This window comes from Takifugu flavidus, chromosome 1, assembly GCF_003711565.1.
Source record: "Takifugu flavidus isolate HTHZ2018 chromosome 1, ASM371156v2, whole genome shotgun sequence".
Classification (NCBI taxonomy): Eukaryota; Metazoa; Chordata; class Actinopteri; order Tetraodontiformes; family Tetraodontidae; genus Takifugu; species Takifugu flavidus.
In genome coordinates this window covers 6,520,684-6,540,773 of record NC_079520.1, presented here as the reverse complement: position 1 = coordinate 6,540,773, position 20,090 = coordinate 6,520,684, and the positions used below count along the sequence as shown (strand labels likewise).

The window sequence follows — 20,090 nt, the reverse complement described above, 5'->3', positions numbered from 1 at the left end:
TGAGTTTCGTTAGCATCTGTTAGCACCATGCTATCATCAAAACTCAGATGTTTTCCGTAGTCGGTCCGGTATCACAACAGGCGGGTTTGGTTCCAACTGCGCTTACTTGATCCTTAATCGGTCACCTTGTATGTCAGGGTTGTTTGTATAAGCCCATGATTAAGACTAGGAATCAAGGCGACCGGCATGGGGATTCTGCTTCCACCCCTTCCTAACTCGGTTTTGCGCGGCAAGTTTTGGATTGCGATGATTTGGTGTCATTCATGTTTAAACATTCCGACTGGACACACGAAACCGGAAATAAGACCTAGTTTTGAATTAAGGTAGTTGATAATGTTGGGTTTTTCCAATTAATAAAATCAGCCACAACATCCTTGTGTTTGATTAGTCACTTTTTGATTTCTGAAATGGCTTTATTAATATTATTTATTGAATTGTGATTACGCCACGCGAGACAACAACGTAGTAACGTTTCAGACCTGAAGGGTGCGCGATATTTAAAAGAAAAGATCAAAGTTCCGTCGGCTTTAATCTTTAAAGACGAAAAGGACGTTATAATTAGGATGGCTCAGTCAGACAAGCTTCATACTACAGTGAGAGTTCAGGCAGATGGTCCTTTATTTTTTCTCGGTACAGTTAGTGTAGTTTGGCTTTTCCCGCACCATAGTTACACTGTGCATTTGGAAAACATGTGGCGGAGTAAGGTTGAAGTGGACCGCTACATTTCGTCAGTACAGAGTTTCTATCCCTCACTGAAAGAGGTGAGTTTCGTTAGCATCTGTTAGCACCATGCTATCATCAAAACTCAGATGTTTTAATTAGTCGGTCCGGTATCACAACAGGCGGGTTTGGTTCCAACTGCGCTTACTTGATCCATAATCGGTCACCTTGTATGTCAGGGTTGTTTGTATAAGCCCATGATTAAGACTAGGATTCAAGGCGACCGGCATGGGGATTCTGCTTCCACCCTTTCCTGAGTAAGTTTTGCGCGGCAAGTTTTGGATTGCGATGATTTGGTGTCATTCATGTTTAAACATTCCGACTGGACACAAGAAACCGGAAATAAGACCTAGTTTTGAATTCAGGTCGTTGATAACATCGGGTTTTTCCAATTAATAAAATCAGTTACAACATCCTTGTGTTTGATTCGTCCGTTTTTTTATTGCTGAAATGGCTTTATTTACATTATTTATTGAATTGTGATTACGCAACGCGAGACAACAACGTAGTAACGTTTCAGACCTGAAGGGTGCGCGATATTTAAAAGAAAAGATCAAAGTTCCGTCGGCTTTAATCTTTATAGATGAAACGGACATTATGATTAGGATGGCTCAGTCAGACAAGCTTCATACTACAGTGAGAGTTCAGGCAGATGGTCCTTTATTTTTTCTCGGTACAGTTAGTGTAGTTTGGCTTTTCCCGCACCATAGTTACACTGTGCATTTGGAAAACATGTGGCGGAGTAAGGTTGAAGTGGACCGCTACATTTCGTCAGTACAGAGTTTCTATCCCTCACTGAAAGAGGTAAGTTTCGTTAGCATCTGTTAGCACCATGCTATCATCAAAACTCAGATGTTTTACGTAGTCGGTCCGGTATCACAACAGGCGGGTTTGGTTCCAACTGCGCTTACTTGATCCATAATCGGTCACCTTGTATGTCAGGGTTGTTTGTATAAGCCCATGATTAAGACTAGGAATCAAGGCGACCGGCATGGGGATTCTGCTTCCACCCCTTCCTAACTACGTTTTGCGCGGCAAATTTTGGATTGCGATGATTCGGCGTCATTCATGTTTAAACATTCCGACTGGACACACGAAACGGGAAATAAGACCTAGTTTTGAATTCAGGGAGTTGATAATGTTGGGTTTTTCCAATTAATAAAATCAGCCACAACATCCTTGTGTTTGATTAGTCACTTTTTGATTTCTGAAATGGCTTTATTAATATTATTTATTGAATTGTGATTACGCCACGCGAAACAACAACGTAGTAACCTTTCAGACCTGAAGGGTGCGCGATATTAAAAAGAAAAGATCAAAGTTCCGTCGGCTTTAATCTTTAAAGACGAAAAGGACGTTATGATTAGGATGGCTCAGTCAGACAAGCTTCATACTACAGTGAGAGTTCAGGCAGATGGTCCTTTATTTTTTTCTCGGTACATGTAGTGGAGTTTGGCGTTTCTCGCACCATAGTTACACTGTGCATTTGGAAAACATGTGGCGGAGTAAGGTTGAAGTGGACCGCTACGTTTCGTCAGTACAGAGTTTCTATCCCTCACTGAAAGAGGTGAGTTTCGTTATCGCCTGTTAGCCCCATGCTATCATCAAAACTCAGATGTTTTCCGTAGTCGGTCCGGTATCACAACAGGCGGTTTGGTTCCAACTGCGCTTACTTGATCCTTAATCGGTCACCTTGTATGTCAGGGTTGTTTGTATAAACCCATGATTAAGACTAGGAATCAAGCATGTTTAGTTAAGAGCGTTAAAGCTAGAGTTTGCCGACCGGCATGGGGATTCTGCTTCCACCCCTTCCTGTGTAAGTTTTGCGCGGCAACTTTTGGATGAATTTGGGGGACTCCACGTCATTTATGTTTAAACATTCCGACTGGACACACGAAACAGCCAGTACCGATTCTAAATATCTGCAACGTTACACACAAATATCAACAACGTAAACGTTTGATGTAAAGTAGCTCAGAATTTCTGACATCTACTTTGATGTAAATGTCTTAAATTTATGTAATCCTTAGATTAACATTAACTGTAGATGCTTTTAAAGTTATTAAACTTTGTCATCAAGAGTAAGTCATTAGAGGTGAGACATCTTAAATCTATAAACTTAGAAAGTTATGATTTACCACTTCAGAACTTTTCTTGTCATTTGTGTGTGGAAATCATTTTGTCCCCATTTGAGTACTAAGTGAGAAAATATTTAAATGTATTGTATCATAAAGCAAAAGGTGGTTTGTTCATTCTTATTCCTTTCCTTTTTACAGAAGCCAGTCAAAGGCTTTTTATTTGCGAAGTTGTACTTCGAAACAAAAGAATATGAACTAGCAAAACGGTAAGTTCTTGAATCTTCCCACTGTCCAGATTTCACTAAGGGATGGTTGTCTAGAGGTTTTCTACATGCATGCAATGAACAGCAGGACCTTCTCCACATTAGTCACCTTCATAAAGCTCCAAACGACCGGCTGCCTACTTGTTTCCTGGCTCCCAAATGGAAAATCTTGGATATTGTCTTTTGGATTCAAGATGTTGCTGCTAGCGCTTTTCTTTGACACCCTTTGGTGCAATATGCCAGTAAAACTCATGCTGCCATGGAGAGTCTGCTGTATTCATATGTGTATTCATTAAAAAACACTTTTGTATAATTACAGACCTTTTTAGGCAATTGTGCCTGTTTAAGGTCTTAATGTTTAAACCATGTCTCGATATGAAAAAGGTTGTTATTTCTTCTTAGAAATTGGTTTATATTGACAGCAAGTATTTTTTTTCTTTCAAGATATGTATTAGATCATCTTAAGATCTATGTAAGGGATCCTAAAGCGCATAAATTCCTTGGACAACTCTTTGAAAGAGAAGGAGAAATCAACAAGGCAGTTGGATGTTACAAGGTATGGAACATGGATGGGGACTATTTTAGATCATGTAAAGACATAGCATGGGGGTTTTCTAAGGAGAAAGTGGTTGGATAATGATGACTGATAAAACATACAAATTATTGAGGGAGGAAAATGTATCACTTCATTTTGTGTGTATCTGCAGAGGTCTGTAGGCTTGAATCCAGCCCAGAAAGACCTGGTGCTGAAGGTGGCTGAGTTACTGGTCAGTAAACAGGAATGTGACAGCACAGCACCGTTTTGGGTGGAGAAAGCTGCCAAGCTGCATCCAGGACACCCTGCAGTTTTCAACCTGAAGGTGAGCCTCCAGTTCTTCTCAAATGACACCTGAATTTAAGACAAATTTGAAACAGATTTTCTCCTTCCGCTCTCAACTGGTAGTTAACCACTAAATTATCTGTCTGATTTCTTTCCTGACGTATTCAAGATTGCGTGTATTAATGCAGAAATTGGTGATTCACTGATGTTTTTATTTATCTGTGCAACGTTACACAGGAGCGTTTGTTAAGTCGTCAGGGCCAACAGAGTTGGAACCAGCTATATGATCTCCTACAAGCTGAACTGACAGCAAGACCAGCTGATGCTCATGTGAACGTGAAGCTGGTGCAGCTGTTCAATCAAGATGGAAGGCTGAAGGAAGCTGTTAAACACTGCCTAGCTACTGAGAAAAGGGGCATGCTGCGCCACAGTGTGGAGTGGTACACCGTGGTGCTACACACACTGCAGGTTAGACCTCTAAAATCTAGGATATTTAAAACCAAATGTTTGAGTGTATTTTTGTATGTATTGCGGCTGTCAAAATTAACATGCATGCAGATATATTTTAAAGTCTTCTAACAAGTGCAGAGGCAACAACATCGGTTCCTTTATTGCTGTTGACATAAGGTGACATAAGCAGTGGATTCTGTGGTATTGAATGATCACTTTAATGTGGGTGGATAGGGAAAGAAGGGGGGCACTCGTGAGATTATGTCCAACGGTGAGAGAGAACCTGCCCAAAATATACCCACACACAGGGTCACAAGTGGCAGAGAGCTAATGAGCCGTTCCGACCTGTCGGTCATGTCTTAAATAGTGGAGTAGAAGCTTATACCTAGAAAAGGTTTTATATTTTTATGTTTGTAAGACGTTCTAAGGTGGAATTATGCTGATGTATTTTGCAAAAGTTTAAAGCATTTTGCTTCATTAACCAGAGAAAAACATATTTACCGTACTTTGAAATGTGTCTGCCCATCTTTGAATTTTGCATTAATTAGAATAAAAATAAAATCATTTGGATGTTTTTTTATACTGTCGTTCCATATTGCTACAAGACAGTACAGTGAGTTTCTGATAGTTAAAGCAAAGAGCAATTAACTTAAAAGAAGCTCACCATTAATTGCAATTAAAATCTTAATTAGTTGACAGCCCAATTGTGTGTGTGTGTGTGTGTGTGTGTATATATATATATATATATACCGGTATATATATTTACATATATACATACATACAGATATACACACACACCAGTGATATCACTCTCTCCTAAAATAGCAAAATGGATGCTCTTTGTTGCAGGAGTATCTCGCTCAGCCCAGTGTCTCTTGCGATGAGAAGATGTGTCGGCCTCTACAGAGAGAACTGTTGTTGGCCCACTGCAGCCTCCTGAGACTCACACTGTCTGACAGCAGCATGCAGCCAAGCCTCGATGCCCTTAAAAGGTAGGCTGTGCATTGAACAACAATACATAAAATGATTGAACATTGAGGTCAGTATTCTATGCTAGGTTTTGGTTTTGCAGCATTACCCTGCTATATTTATCCAGATCAGCACAGATGACACATCACCTGATCATGTTTTGTTTTTGTTTTTAGTTTTGATGAATCCATGCACACTCTGAGCCGCGTTGCTGGCCGGTACACAGACGACCTGTTTGAGATGTTCATGGAGATGAGAGGTCACCTCTACCTGCACGCTGGCACACTGCTTTTGAAGCTTGCTCAGGACCGCCAACAGACCTGGAGGTTTGTCTCTGATCTGGCGGCACTATGCTACCTGCTGGCATACCAGGTATTGACACACAGCACCTTCCAGTGATGGATATAAGGCAAAACCAGGGGCTGTAAGCTGTAGAAAACATCCACACAGATTATATTGAGTGTTTTGTCTTTTTCCACCAGGTCCAAAGACCAAAATCTAAAATGACCAAAAGAGACCAGTCATGCCTACAGCTTCTGGAGCTGCTGGCTAATGACCGACAAAGCCAGGCTGGCCACATGTTGTTCAGTCTGAGCACTAATGCAACCACCCTGATCAGAGAGGTCTGTTCGTGTCTTCTGACACTGTTTAAAAATAGGTTTTGTCAGTGATAATGTATTCATTGATTGGGTTTTTCTGTATGTTGCAACCTGGAGAGATGCAAATTCCTTTGCTTTGTCTTCTGTGCGCAGGTGGTGGAGGCAGTTGGAAATCGTAGTGGTCAGGACTCTCTTTTTGAACTCCTATATGGACCACATGCCTCCACTGCATCTTCCTTTATTGCCAATGATGACATTCATGTGATTAATGCCGTGACTCCAGATCTCCTTCACCTGGCCAACTGTGATAGTGGTATGATGCAGAACCCCCCCCATGAGTAGAACATATAAACAATTTCCTGTTTACCAAAATGATATTGGGAGAAGAAGGAAAAGGGGTTTTACATTTTCTCATGTTCTTCAGGCTCTATCCTGCTGCATGGAGGTGACCTGCAACATCTCACCTGGCTGGGGTTACAGTGGACCCTCCGTAGTCAAAGACCAGAAATGCGCCGTTGGTTGAAGCAGCTCTTTCCTCTGCACAATCTGGAAACCTCAAAACTAGACAGCAGTGCACCAGAGTCCATTTGTTTGCTGGATTTGGAGGTACAAGGAAGTCTGTAGAGCCACTTATTTGTTCTAACTTCATATGTAAATTTTGCAAATATCTCTTTCATTATTCCTTCATTTTTTCCTTAAAATCATAGTGTTTCTTTCTTTGTTTCAATCCAGGTTTTCTTGTATGGCGTCGTGTTTTGTTGCCACTGTCAACTCCAGGAGACTGCGAAGATCAGCGGTGGAATGAACGAGCAACAGCAGCAGCAGCTGTACCAACCACGCTGCCTCCCTGTCCCACTGCTTCGCCTCTTGACCACTGAGAGACAGAGAGAATGGTGGAATGCCATTTACAGCCTCATTCACGGACAAGCAGTGTGAGTTAACCAATGTCACAAAGTTTAAAAAACATCCAGCATATATGTAAAAGATGTTATGAACTTTGGGGTACTTTGATATATTTTAATATTCCTAGTCCTGCTAATTTTTCTAAAGACTAAAAACGTGTTGAACTTTATTATTACTACTTAATGCTGAAAAAACGTTGTGTCGCCATGTTTTTGAATCTCCTATTCTCCTTTGTAGTTCTGGAACATCAGCCAAACTGCGGATGATTGTGCAGCACGGGTTAAACACTCTACGAGGTGGAGAGAAACATGGACTTCAACCAGCAATGCTCATCCATTGGGCGCAGAGTTTAAGCCAAATGGTACACACATTTCTTGCAATATTTATTTATTCTACGGTAATTCCACGTCCTTGTCAAAGCCTGAAAAGAGAATTTCAGTCCAACTATCAACTTTTTAAAGCGTTCTGTCTTCATAATGCAGTGGAAACCACCGTAAATATGGAGGCTTCAGTGTCTTCTTTGCTTGATGTTCTGCTCTTTCTGTGTCCAATAACTCAGGGTGATGGAGTGAACTCGTACTATGACCAGAAGGAGTACATCGGCCGCAGTGTGCACTACTGGGAAGTCGTGCATCCACTGTTGGAAAGGATCAAAAACAGACGCGGGATACCAGAACCTCTAGACCCTCTTTTTATACACTTTCCATCCAAAGATATTCAGGTTATTACTCTCACAGGTTGAATCTCTAAAAAGAATTTGGAATTGAATTCCTGTTTATACTTGGGTTTCACCGAGTTTATTAAAAACATGGATATTAATTAAGGATCTATTTAAAGTGCTGATAATTCTGCTTATTCTGTGCCAGATTTCTGCTGTCAAAGGTTATGAAGAAGAAGCCAAAGTAGCTTACGCAACCCTCCTTGACATAGAAGGCAAGACAGAAGAGGCCATTGCTACCTTGGAAACTGTCAATACCATGTCATCAGTCCGGCATTTGGATCAGGTATTTTCAGTGTGCTTTTATCCCCTCTCCATGGCCTTTCATTTACAAATGTTTGACAGCACTTTGTAATGACTTGAACAAAATGTGCTTTTTCTTGGCAGATCTACCAACGCCTGTCAGAGGAGGCAGGTAATGGTAGGGAGGAAACCCAGGACAGACGCGTCACACTGTTGAGAAAGTTCCAGACCTATTTGTTGAAGATGCATCACGCCAATGCAGATGATATTGACAAGGCAGGTTCCTTTTTTTATGTCTTAGCAAACTAACTAAACAGGCTAAGAAGATTTTGTGTCTTATTTGCTGCTTGCAACATTAGCTACTTGGTTTCCCACCAGCTCTGAGCAACTGAGTATTGTTAATTGTGCTCACTCAGTGCGTTTACATGCCCCTCTTAAATGGGCTGTGCTCAGAATTGGACTTTGACTTCTTGTGTGCATCTGTTCCTTGTCCTGGTTTATGTGCAATGGAGAAATTTGGCTAACACCAGGTGGCAATATACATCTTTTTGGCAGATTAATAAAGCTGGCTTTCTGGTTGAGATACTAGGTAACAAACACATACGGTAAAGTCAGAAGGTTATGTAGTGAACCAGTCTTAGCTTCCCTGGTGTGTGGTTTGCGAGCAACGCTCTCTTCCATCAAAACATTCAAAATTGAGTGACAATAATGACAAAACTCACCATTGGATCCTCGCAAATCTGGTTCTTGAAGGAGTTTTGGTAATTATGCATTGCGGTTGACATCATTTGTTAACTGTTATAACCATTGTTTCCTTTTGTGGTACAGATTCCTATTTCCATGGAGGAAATTGAGGATCTTCTGAGCGATGTGAACCAGCAGCTGTTTGAGAGTGGAGGAACCATAGATGAACAGGATGATGAGGGCCAAAAAGGACCAGCCCACTCCAGCCCTGCTCATCCCACTGAAACCTCGACAGCAATATCTCACTTGAAGTTTTCCACTCCCTCTCCCAACAAGAGCATAGTTTCTCCAACTAAGAGACATCTGGTAAGTCCGTGCCATCATTTTTTCCCATTTAAATAAAACATTGAGACAAGAAAAAAGGCCATTTTTATGATTTCTTTGCTTTTCATTCAGATTCCTCCAAAGACACCACCTCATTGGGTGGAAGACCAGAAAAGCCTCCTCCAGATGCTGTGTCAGCAAGTGGAAGCCCTTAAGGTTAGAATAGATGATATAGATGTACTATAGTATATATTTATGGATGTTTGATACCTTTTTTTCAGACCGCATATGAGTACATCTCAAGTATCAGTATTTGTGGTGGATCTGATGATTTCAAGATTCAAAAGACTTTATTGTCCACTGCATAATGCCAGAGCTCAAACCAAATGCCACAAAGACATTTAAGAAAAGCACATTTATACCAATGAGACGTGTCTATTTTGCTTTGTCTAAAGCAGAAACAAATCGTTGGTTTAAATGTATTTAAATTTTTCATCTTTGTTGCATTTATTATTTCCCGTAGAATGAGGTCCATGATCTCAGACAGAGCGCCTCAGTGAATGCAGGTTCCCCTCATCATAAGATGTATGGGGATAGTTACGGGGCCGAAGGTCTCCAGGAGACGTTTAACCCTGTCCAGTCTTATCATGGAGCCCCTCTAACAGGTCAGTGATGTTTGCGCATCATTTAAGGTGTGTTTGCCGTATGAATTTCATATATTTTGGATGTTGTCATCATTTTGTAAATCTGCCGATAATGTGATTCAACAACAACAAAACTTGATCTCAATAGAAATATGCTTAAGTTCTGTAGTTTTGTTGTTGCAACATTGTGAAATGAACAAAAGTTAGTTTTGTTTTTCTTTCCCGTAGTTGCCACTACAGGCCCTTCTGTGTACTATAACCAGTCCCCAGCATATAATTCACAGTATCTCCTACGCACAGCAGCAAATGTGACCCCCACCAAGGTAATTTATCACTATTTGATAAATCTCACACAAATCAACTTGTGTATTTAAGGTAATGTGCAATTTTGTTTCTCCTTTTTAAAAAGGGTTCGATGTATGGCATGAACCGCATGCCTCCTCAGCAGCATATGTATGCGTACCAGCCCCCTACTCACACGCCTCCATTGCAGACAGCTCCAGGCTGCATGTACCCTGCACAAGAACCCGTTTTTGGTGCTCCTCTTCGCTTTGAATCACCAGCCACAAGTCTCCTTTCCCCATATAGTGAGGAATATTTTGCACAAGGTGTAGCCCAACAATCCACCAACCCTCCCTTGCCTGAACCTGGCTACTTTACCAAGCCCTCCGTCGTCCCTGTCCAGCCCCCGAAAAGTATGGAGGGGAAGTCTGCGGAATTTGGAAAGCTCTCATTCAGCCAGCAGGCACCTGCTGAAGTCCCTAAAGTGCCTACATTTGGAGCAGGGGTAGTTGCCCAGTCAACACCTTCAGCCGCTTTCAAATTCAATTCTAACTTTAAGTCCAATGACGGCGACTTCACTTTCTCTGCTTCTCAGACAAAGCACAGTGAAATCCTGCTCGATCTTCTTACATCAGACATTCCGGCTAAAAATGATACTGAAACGGACTCAGCTGCAGTGAAGGAAAAGCAGCCCAGCCAAAGTGGTATCTTCACCTTTGGCAGCACAGGCACTGGAAATATCTTTGGAAAGACAGAGAATCTATTCAAATTTGGGGAAGTTTCAAAACCAGCCTTTGGGATTCCAAAATCTCCAGCAGGAGAGGAAAAGACAGCAGAAAGCGACAACGACAATACTCATGTTGAGGAGGATGAGGATGGTCCTCACTTCGAACCCATTGTACCTCTTCCTGATAAAGTAGATGTAAAAACAGGTGAGGAGGAGGAAGAGGAGATGTTCTGTAACCGAGCAAAACTGTATCGATTTGATACAGAGACAAAAGAGTGGAAAGAGCGGGGAATTGGCAATGTTAAAATCTTGAAGCACAGCACTAAAGGGAAGGTGCGTCTGTTGATGAGGAGGGAGCAGGTCCTTAAGATTTGTGCAAACCACTACATCACTTCTGATATGCTACTGAAGCCAAATGCGAGCTCTGACAAATCCTGGGTCTGGAATGCCCTTGATTACGCAGATGAAGAGCCCAAGACTGAACAGCTTGCCATTCGCTTCAAAACAGTTGATGAGGCATCACTTTTCAAAGCCAAGTTTGAAGAAGCAAAGAAAGTTGTGCTCCAGTCCCCAGAAAAGGCCAAACCTCAGGAGAAGAAAGAGGAAACATTGAGTGCTTCAGAATCTCTGGCAGCTCGATTTGCACTTAAGGAAGGAGAATGGGAATGTTCAGTGTGCTGTGTTAGAAATAAATCTACAGATGAACGATGTGTTGCTTGTCAAACGGCAAATCCCGATCCTTCGTCCAAACCAGAAAAGCAGGACATTCCTGACACCAAGGCAAGTCCTTTTACTTTCAAATTTGGCATCGATTCATCAAATCCCATTAGTTCAGCCTCCACTTTATCTGGTTTTAGTGCTTTTGGAGCATCTATACCAGCCACCTTTACGTTTGGCACCACAAAGCCTTTAGACCCAGTGAGCATTGGATTTGGTTCAGGGTTTATATCTCAGTTTGGGAAAAAAACAGAGCATTGGGACTGTAACTCCTGTGCAAAGAGAAACGAGGCCTCTGCAGACATTTGTGTTTCTTGTAAAGCTCTTAAAGATGCCCCAAAATCAACAGCACCAGTTGCTCCTGCACCTGCAGCACAACCTTCCCTATCTACCGTTAGCGATATGTTCGGCGCCCAGTTCACCAAGAAACCAGGACAGTGGGATTGTGATGTTTGCGAAGTAAGAAATGAAGCTTCTGCCAACAAATGTGTTGCCTGCCAGTCCCCTAACCCAGCTGCAAAGTCATCAGAGGGGGCTGTAGTGCCGTCACACACGCCAGCAGCAGCGGGATTCGGAGCTCAGCTTTCAAAAGAGGATGGAATGTGGGACTGTAATATCTGCTTGGTCAGAAATAAAGCATCGGCTTCTGTCTGCATCGCATGCCAGGCTCTGCATCAGGGTTCCTCTTTAGAAACAATGTTTGCAATGAAGGATGGAGAATGGGACTGCGACATCTGTCTGGTGAGAAACATTCCTTCTGCAGATAAATGTATAGCCTGTCAGACACCAAATCCCAAAGCTAAGGACACAGTTGGAAATGCTCCAACAGCCTCCACTTTTAACTTTACATTTGGCTCCAAGAACTCGTCCAGTCAAGTGGCTGAAACTGGATTTTCAATGCCTTTTGAAACCAGTCAAGCATTTCAGTTTCATCAGAACAGTGATAAAACCTCAGCTCCATCTTTCAAGTTTGAAGCTCCTCAGTCTGGGTCCAGTACCCCAAGCTCTTCAACCTTCTCTTTTTCTCTGACCAACTCAGCTGGTGGCTTCAAATTTGGTTTGCAGGATCCTGTGAAGGAAACCTCTTCTGCAGATAATCAAACACCCGAGTCTGGCTCAGCCTCCAGCTTTCTGAAAAGCATAGCTGACAAACACAAGGAGAATGAAAATGTGGCAACACCTTCATTGGGACAACTGGAACAGGATCAAAATCCATTAATTTCTGGTAAAAGTAGTGCGTTCAGCTTTGCGGACTTGGCGAAGTCTTCTGGAGAGTTTCAATTTGGCCAGAAAACCCCCAATTTCAAAGGATTCTCTGGAGCCGGTGATCAGTTGTTCTCGTCATTACCAGCAACCCCCAGCAAGACGGATGGTTCAAATGAGCTGGAGGATGACGGAATGTATAAAACAGAGGAACACGATGATATTCAGTTTGAACCAGTGGTTCAAATGCCCGATAAAGTGGACCTGGTGACTGGGGAGGAAGATGAAGAGGTTCTTTATTCTCAGCGAGTCAAACTATTTAGATTTGATTCCAGTGTCAGTCAGTGGAAAGAGCGCGGCGTGGGTATCCTGAAAATCCTAAAGAACCCAACTAATGGAAGGTTAAGAGTTCTCATGAGAAGGGAACAGGTTCTGAAGGTGTGCGCCAACCATTGGATCACCACCACCATGAACCTGAAGCCCCTGGCAGGTTCAGACAGAGCCTGGATGTGGATGGCAAATGACTTTTCCGATGGAGACGCCAAGCTTGAACAGCTGGCTGCTAAGTTCAAAAGTCCAGAGGTGGCTGAGGAATTTAAGCTGAAGTTTGAAGAATGTCAAAAGCTTCTGTTGGACATCCCCCTCCAGACCCCCCACAAGCTTATTGACTCAGGCAGAACAGCGCACCTCATTCAGAAAGCAGAAGAAATGAAGTCGGGTTTAAAAGACCTCAAATTCTTTTTAACAGATGACAAAACAAAAATCAAAGATGACGACAGTCAAGAAGACGTTGATGCATCCATCAGTGCTCCAAGCCTTGTCAAGGCTCAAGGTGAAACCACAGGCCCCACCCTGGAGTGGGACAATTATGACCTAAGAAAAGAAGCTTTGGACGATACAGCAGACTCTTCAATCTACGCCTCTCCTCTCGCCAGCAGCCCCCTGAGAAAGAACCTTTTCCGTTTTGGAGAATCCACTGGGGGCTTCAGCTTCAGCTTCCAGCCAGGCATTAGTCCCTCAAAGTCTCCCACTGAGCTTAACCAGAGCAGAGCCTCTGTGGGCACAGATGACGAGCAGGACGCCACACAGGAGGAGGAGCGGGATGGGCAGTATTTTGAACCGGTCGTCCCTTTGCCCGACCTGGTGGAGATTTCAACTGGAGAGGAGAATGAGCAGGTGGTTTTCAGCCACAGGGCCAAACTCTATCGCTACGATAAGGAAGCAGCTCAGTGGAAGGAAAGAGGCATTGGAGACCTCAAGATCTTGCAGAATTATGAAACTAAACGCGTGAGATTGTTAATGAGGAGAGACCAGGTTCTGAAAATCTGTGCTAACCACTGGGTCACGTCAGCCATGAAACTGGAACCAATGAAGGGTGCAGAAAAGGCTTGGGTCTGGAGCGCCATGGACTTTGCTGGAGTTGAAGAGGGAAAAATCGAGCAACTGGCTGTTAGATTCAAGCTGCAGGAGACTGCAAACACCTTCAAACAGATATTTGAAGAGAGCAAGATTGCACAAGAAAATAAAGAACTTATGAGCCCGGTAGCAGCAAGGGTCACCACACAAGAAGGTGGGACCATACAGTCCACACCTACTGCAACACCTGTGTGTGGAAAAGAAGCCATTGCTGTTCTAGAGGAGACCACGAAAGAAAGTACAGAGCTTCCCCCTGAAAATACACTGTGTGCAGCTGTGTCTCCTGGTCCAGGCTCAAAGACTGTGGTTTCACCTCCCAAGTTTGTCTTTGGGACCGATAGTCTTCATAGGTTTTTTGGTTCTCCTAAGCCTCAGTCTGACACCGAGACATCTGCATCTGTAGAGAAGACCAACGATTCTGGCCCACCTCCATCTGCAGCACCTGCATTCAAGATCCCAGAGAAAGGTAAAGCAAGTGCAAGCGCATGTTTCAGGTTTTGGGCGATTTCAATTAATGTCACGACTGATTTTGCTCATTAAAATTTACTTAATTGTCTTCTTTAATCTGCACTTTATTCCTCCAACATTGTTTTGGTATCTGAAATCATTTTCAGGTTTTCTAGGCCTTCCCCAATTTACCTTCTGTGATATATCCTACATACAGTATATTTGTTGTATATCTCCAGATATCAACAAAGAGAAATCCTCTTTTAAGACTTTAGGTCTTGTTTTCTTCAATTCCCATCTTCACAATTAGTTTCTTTTCACCCAACAACCCATCATCTTTAAGGGTTGGACTTTAGGCTTTTCAAAGATAACCCAATGGCTTTTTGGACCAGCACGTCAACCACCCAGTTTGAACCCCCAGGTACTCTAATCACTGCAGTGTGGAATAACACTTATCAACTGTCACCTGGCTCTAACCACTAGACAGAAATAACCTTGATGCACGGAGTGGGGGAAAAAAACCAACTCGTGGGCTCATGTGTTGCACGTTCAGTTTATGCAGAAACTATTTTAATCATACTAAGAAGTTTACTCATTGTAATAACTGTTTCCTATTTATATAATCAAACTACAGTGTTGTAAATAGTTTTTGCATATTGTGGTAAGGAAATTGTACTTCATGTCTGGACCTAGACTAATACAGCAGTTCTTTTTTATTACAAAAGTGGTTGCCATGATGCTTAAAGATAAAAGACCAAATATTACATGGCAACAGAGGAGATATCAGTAAAAGTGACCTCCTGAAAAGTGAGCTGAGAAGATTCCTTGGACAGAGATCTCTCAGACAGAAATGAACTGCGCAGGCTTCACATGGGCCATTTTTAGTCCAGGATGTGTAGCAACAGCATGAAATATAATTCCATTTCTCATCTTCCATCAATGAGGCGCACCTCAGCATCAGCTGAAAGTTCTTGTGCTTTTGCTATGTAATATGCAACTATACCAAAAAGAAAAGTAGAAAAGGTTGACACATACTGAAATAAACTTACACACATTTGTAAACCAAAGGCATGGTTGTTCTGCATGACCTTTGTGTGTGGAGAGTTTAACGGCAGATTAATGCAGGTGAATTTCTGCTTCTAAACAATCTGACTTGTCCTTTTATCCATCTGCTGTGTCGCAGTGACTCCGACGGGATCGGCCAGCGAGTGTGTGGATGAGGACTCTGATGTGGAGATCGTGTTTGTCAGGGAACCGACTGCTGAACAGGCAGCATTAGCCAAGGAGCTGCTGCTGCCTCCAACCTTCTTTTGTTATCAGAATGAACTGGGTTACACCAGCCAGGGTGAAACTGACGGTGAGAGGGAGAAATTTTAAGGTCATAATTGCTTCATTATATAAGCAGCAACTGAGGAAAATGGTGATTTCCCATCCAAGAGCATCCATTGACCTTAGGCTGTGTTCAGATCTCGCTGCTGTTTCACACAACTTAGTCTAAATCATTTATTTAAAATGGGATGTTGTTGCTATATTAAACAGTGCCATCCATATTGCTCCTTTGCTTTTCATTTCTTTTTAAAATGACAGCCATTAACATTTGATTCCTGTTTTTTCTAAGTCGCAACATAATCTTCCCTGATTCAAAAGAAAATGTAAGGCTGAAAGTTAATAGACTTAAAGCACACTGATATTAATGCTCCTGTGTGATATCTCAGATGAGGATTTCGAGTCGGCAGTCAAGGCCTTGAATGGAAAGCTGTACCCTGACACACCTGAGAAAAAATCTCCATCTTTTAGTGATGGTATGTTGGTTATTCTGCTTGTTTTCTCACACCTTTTAATGTTACTTGTCCTGATATTTGTTTTCATTCATGTACAAATAGATTCATGATGAAGTCAGCGTAAACCTTGTGCCAGTCGTACGCAGTCACTCCCCGCAGTCTCCATTTATTCTGTAAACGTTTGTGTTTGCGGTGCAGATTCAGACTGTCAGGTGGTGTGGGAGAAGAAGCCCACCGCAGAGGAGGAGCAGAGAGCCAAAAGTTTTCAGCTTCCACCCACCTTCTTCTGTGGCCTGAGCACCACAGACGGCGACACTGACGACAAGGCAGATTTTGAAACGGAAGTCCGCAAAGCGCAACAAGAGCTGGTAACAGACAGAGGGATTAGCCAGGAAAGAATGTGCAGTCCGCTTCAAATTTATACTTCAAAAAAATTAAGGGTGCCACCAAAAAGTGTGATAGATCAGGGGTGAAAATGCAGAAACACGTCCACACTCCCCATTTCATGAAACGTGTTTCTGCATTTTCACCCGATCTATCATTCAAGCATACACTTGACTACGGTAGCTTTAATTTGTTAGTATTGGTATGTAAGAAAAGTAAATCCAAATAAAGGTTTGTGTTTTGTTTATTGCCCCAGTTAATCAGAGGTGTTGTAATGCAGCCGTCCACCAGCAGTACTGCAGCAGCAGCAGCAGCAGCCACACCGGAGCAGCAGACCTCAGATCAGCCAGCTGTGACTCAGAGTGAAGCCAAAGGCAGCAGCTCACCTGTTGATTTGTCAAATAAGAAGAGCCCAGAGGCAGAATCCACCATAGAGACCCTGTCATCTTCCTCTGCTGCTGCAGCCACTCAGGGTAAACACCCGTAATACACTGCAATATTTTCACATTTTCACAAGGGTCCTTCTAAATTTAGCTCTGTGGACCATTTATATCTAACAAAGTAATACTGGGTCTGCTTTTATAATACAATAAAAAATGTATATCTTTATTGGGCGGGAGAGAAAAAAGTATATACAATCACATGCATATATACACCTATGAGTGTATATGAAAAATATAAAGCCTTAGCCTTTTTATGGGCTTTTTCCAATCTTAGGTTAGTGACTCCAAGAGCATTATGAAAAAAGAAATGCCTGTGAAAGATTGAGGGGAAATATTGTCTGCGTACAGCAAAGATGAGGTAACATTATAGAGGGAGTTGAGGTCTGTGTGTAACATGTTAAAGCCATGATGGAATCAAATGACTCACTGAAACAGGAGGGACAGAGCTTATGATGCAGTCACTGGACTGGACTGTCTAGTCTTCTCTGGGTTGGGCCTTTTTATTAATATCCATACTTGTTGATTCACACAGGTGACGCATGGCCGTATCACACACAGACACACACACTTCTGTTCTAAGCACTATGGTATGACACAGGAGTCCAGACCCACTCCTGGAAGGCTGCAAACCACCCAGGATTTCTGTCCTACCTAGTAGACAAAGGTCTTATCTGGGATCCCACTTTTCCTTGTTGACAGCATTTTTCCTGCCTGGAAGGATGGAAAAGCTGGTGATCTGTGGCCCGCCAGGACTGGGTCTCAACACCAGTTGTCTAGATAGTTTTATGTGTGAACATCTTCACACACATGAATGTTGCAGACTAAAACAAGTGGACTAAAAGACCACCAGTTCTGTATGAGAAAAATAAGTTATTTCTTCCATCACAGGCTCGTCCGGCTTCGGTTTCAGCTCACTGCAGGGCTTTTCTTTTGCTGACCTGGCCCAAAACACTGAAGGATTTGCATTTGGATCTAAAGGTTGGCTATCATTTTACATTTGAGTAGTGTTTTTTACTCTTTAGATATATTTTCTTAATGTTTCTCCTTTATGAAGACCCCAACTTCACATGGGATAACGCTGGAGCGACGTTGTTTGGGACAGCAGCACCTCCAGCTCCTAAAAACAATGATGAGGAAAGTGACGATGAGGAGGCGCCTAATGATCTGGACATTCACTTTGAGCCAATAGTTTCATTACCAGAGGTACAATTACAATCTTGAGGGCAACTTATATTGGTGGACTCTTAAGTCATTTGGAGTTCGAAAAAGACGCGTGTCTCATTTTGTCTCCCAGGTGGAGACAAAGTCCGGAGAGGAGGACGAGGAAATCCTTTTCAAAGAACGCGCCAAGCTCTATCGTTGGGACCGGACCCTCGACCAATGGAAGGAGCGCGGCACCGGTGACATCAAGATCCTCTTTCACCCAACCAAACATTCCTACCGCATCCTGATGAGAAGAGAGCAGGTGCTGAGAGTTTGTGCCAATCACGTCATCACAAGGCGGATGGAACTCCAACCCATGAGCGCCTCGGCCAACGCGCTCATCTGGACCGCCACCGACTACGCAGGTAAACGGGCTAATAATGTAAATTCTTTTAAACTGCACTTTGAAATGTGAAGGGTTCTGCTTAAAAATGAATTCCTGTTGCTGTCACGATTTATATTTTCATTCCTATTTTTTTTTTTTTTTTTACACCAGAGGGCAACGGTGTTGTCGAGCAGCTTGCGGCTAAATTTAAAACCGCAGAGATCGCTGAATCCTTCAAGAAAGCCTTCTGTGGATGTCAGAAGAACATGGACCTCACCGATGGCGATTCTACGAGTGCCTCCGCACATCAGATGTCCAGAATCCAGGAGCACTCCAGAGACACGAACCCACGGGTGTTCCTCAAAGTGGCAGCCAACGATGAACCGCTTGGGATCGTCACCATTGAGCTGTTCTCGCATATCGTCCCCAAGACTGCTGAGAACTTCAGGGTTCTCTGTACCGGGGAGAGAGGTTTTGGATTTAAGAACTCCATCTTCCACAGGGTGATACCAGACTTCATGTGTCAGGTGAGGCTTCACATTCGACACGTTATTTTTTTTTAACGAGCACAGACCAGAATTCTCAAGCGACCGAACCATCACTGTGTCTCATCCCGTCCGTCTCCCTCGCAGGGCGGCGACATCACCAAAAGCGATGGTTCAGGAGGTAAATCCATCTATGGCAACAAGTTTGAAGACGAGAACTTCGACGTCAGGCACACAGGCCCGGGTGTTCTTTCTATGGCCAATCACGGACGGGACACCAACAGCTCACAGTTCTTCATCACCCTAAAGAAGGCCGAACACCTCGACTTCAAACACGTTGCCTTTGGACGGGTTCAGGATGGAATGGATGTGGTGCAGAAAATGGGAGAGCTGGGCACCAAGGAAGGAGCACCTTCCAAGAAGCTTGTCATCACCGAGTGTGGGCAGCTTTAGCTTTGGCTTTTCCATTGATGACGGGACTATCCATCACCTTCATCGTATGACGGTCACTGGTTTGTCACAATGAACTGGATTAGTGTGTTCTCTAAAACTGTCGCCACACATTGGAGTTGAGATGTGGGATGAAGCAGGAATGGTCAGAACTTGGCCATGTATCTTTGTTACATCTGTCGATCAGTTCCAGGCATTTGTTAATAATTATATGAGGTTTTTCTATGTCTGTTTTGGCTTGCATTATGTTGTGTTTCAATGTGCTGGTTCTCTCCGTTACAATTGTGCATCTCATTTTTTACTTAAAATGGTCTTAATTATAAAAGGCCCGAACGTTTGAATGTTTGCTTTTAATTGCAGCCTTTTCTGTTCACTTGCACCGTCACCCTATGGATCACTGGCATCCCATCACATTCACAGATTTTAGCAGATTATTGGATTCATGCTGATACCTTTAATGTTGTCTCGCTATCGATAGCTGCCATCGTCTAGAAGATGATCATCATATACTGAGATTATCACAGCACAAATTATGCTTGTTTTAGAAGAAAATGCTGATATAATAAAGTTGACTTGGAGGGAATGACTTGGACTTGTGATAAATGTTTAAAAAACACTTGGACAATAACTCCAGAAGATGGGTGAAAAGGTGCTTGAAAGTTTCACATTTGTGTGATTTGACAAAGGGTATAATTGTAGTCCTAAAAGCCAAATATGATAATGCTGCTAATTTAAGTTAAAGTTAATATTGCACTAGTTATTTTTATACTCGCTGAGGAATTCTGCATAACCATATATGTCTTTTTTTGAAG

At 42.7% G+C, this 20,090-nt stretch overlaps 1 protein-coding gene across 3 annotated transcripts; it reads left to right on the top strand.

The window, feature by feature from the left end:
* Positions 1-2,073: 2,073 nt before the first annotated feature.
* ranbp2 (RAN binding protein 2) lies at positions 2,074-19,861 on the top strand. Of its 3 annotated transcripts, none has more exons than XM_057025222.1 (30): positions 2,074-2,287; positions 2,997-3,064; positions 3,506-3,617; positions 3,769-3,921; positions 4,119-4,349; positions 5,181-5,323; positions 5,477-5,672; positions 5,783-5,923; positions 6,053-6,212; positions 6,324-6,505; positions 6,632-6,831; positions 7,040-7,163; positions 7,362-7,523; positions 7,669-7,806; positions 7,908-8,039; positions 8,592-8,813; positions 8,904-8,987; positions 9,295-9,436; positions 9,644-9,738; positions 9,825-14,226; positions 14,551-14,628; positions 15,391-15,564; positions 15,923-16,009; positions 16,187-16,356; positions 16,629-16,845; positions 17,704-17,793; positions 17,870-18,018; positions 18,110-18,383; positions 18,515-18,870; positions 18,976-19,861. In XM_057025222.1, exons 1-30 carry the CDS (start codon positions 2,135-2,137, stop codon positions 19,279-19,281), a joined length of 9,141 nt encoding a protein of 3,046 aa, XP_056881202.1. In that variant the 5' UTR covers positions 2,074-2,134; the 3' UTR covers positions 19,282-19,861. The 3 variants fall into 3 exon arrangements, with proteins under 3 accessions (XP_056881202.1, XP_056881209.1, XP_056881219.1); XM_057025229.1 differs by having other exon boundaries at positions 2,087-2,287; positions 16,653-16,845; XM_057025239.1 differs by lacking the exon at positions 14,551-14,628 and having other exon boundaries at positions 2,087-2,287.
* Positions 19,862-20,090: the final 229 nt, after the last annotated feature.

Bases quoted from the DNA above. Each gene is read 5' to 3' on its own strand.
- ranbp2 (XM_057025222.1), top strand. From the start codon at position 2,135: ATGGTCCTTTATTTTTTTCTCGGTACATGTAGTGGAGTTTGGCGTTTC. The intron at 5,673-5,782 runs GTATTGACACAC...TTTTTCCACCAG, and splicing joins GCTACCTGCTGGCATACCAG to GTCCAAAGACCAAAATCTAA. The intron at 5,924-6,052 runs GTCTGTTCGTGT...TTCTGTGCGCAG, and splicing joins CAACCACCCTGATCAGAGAG to GTGGTGGAGGCAGTTGGAAA.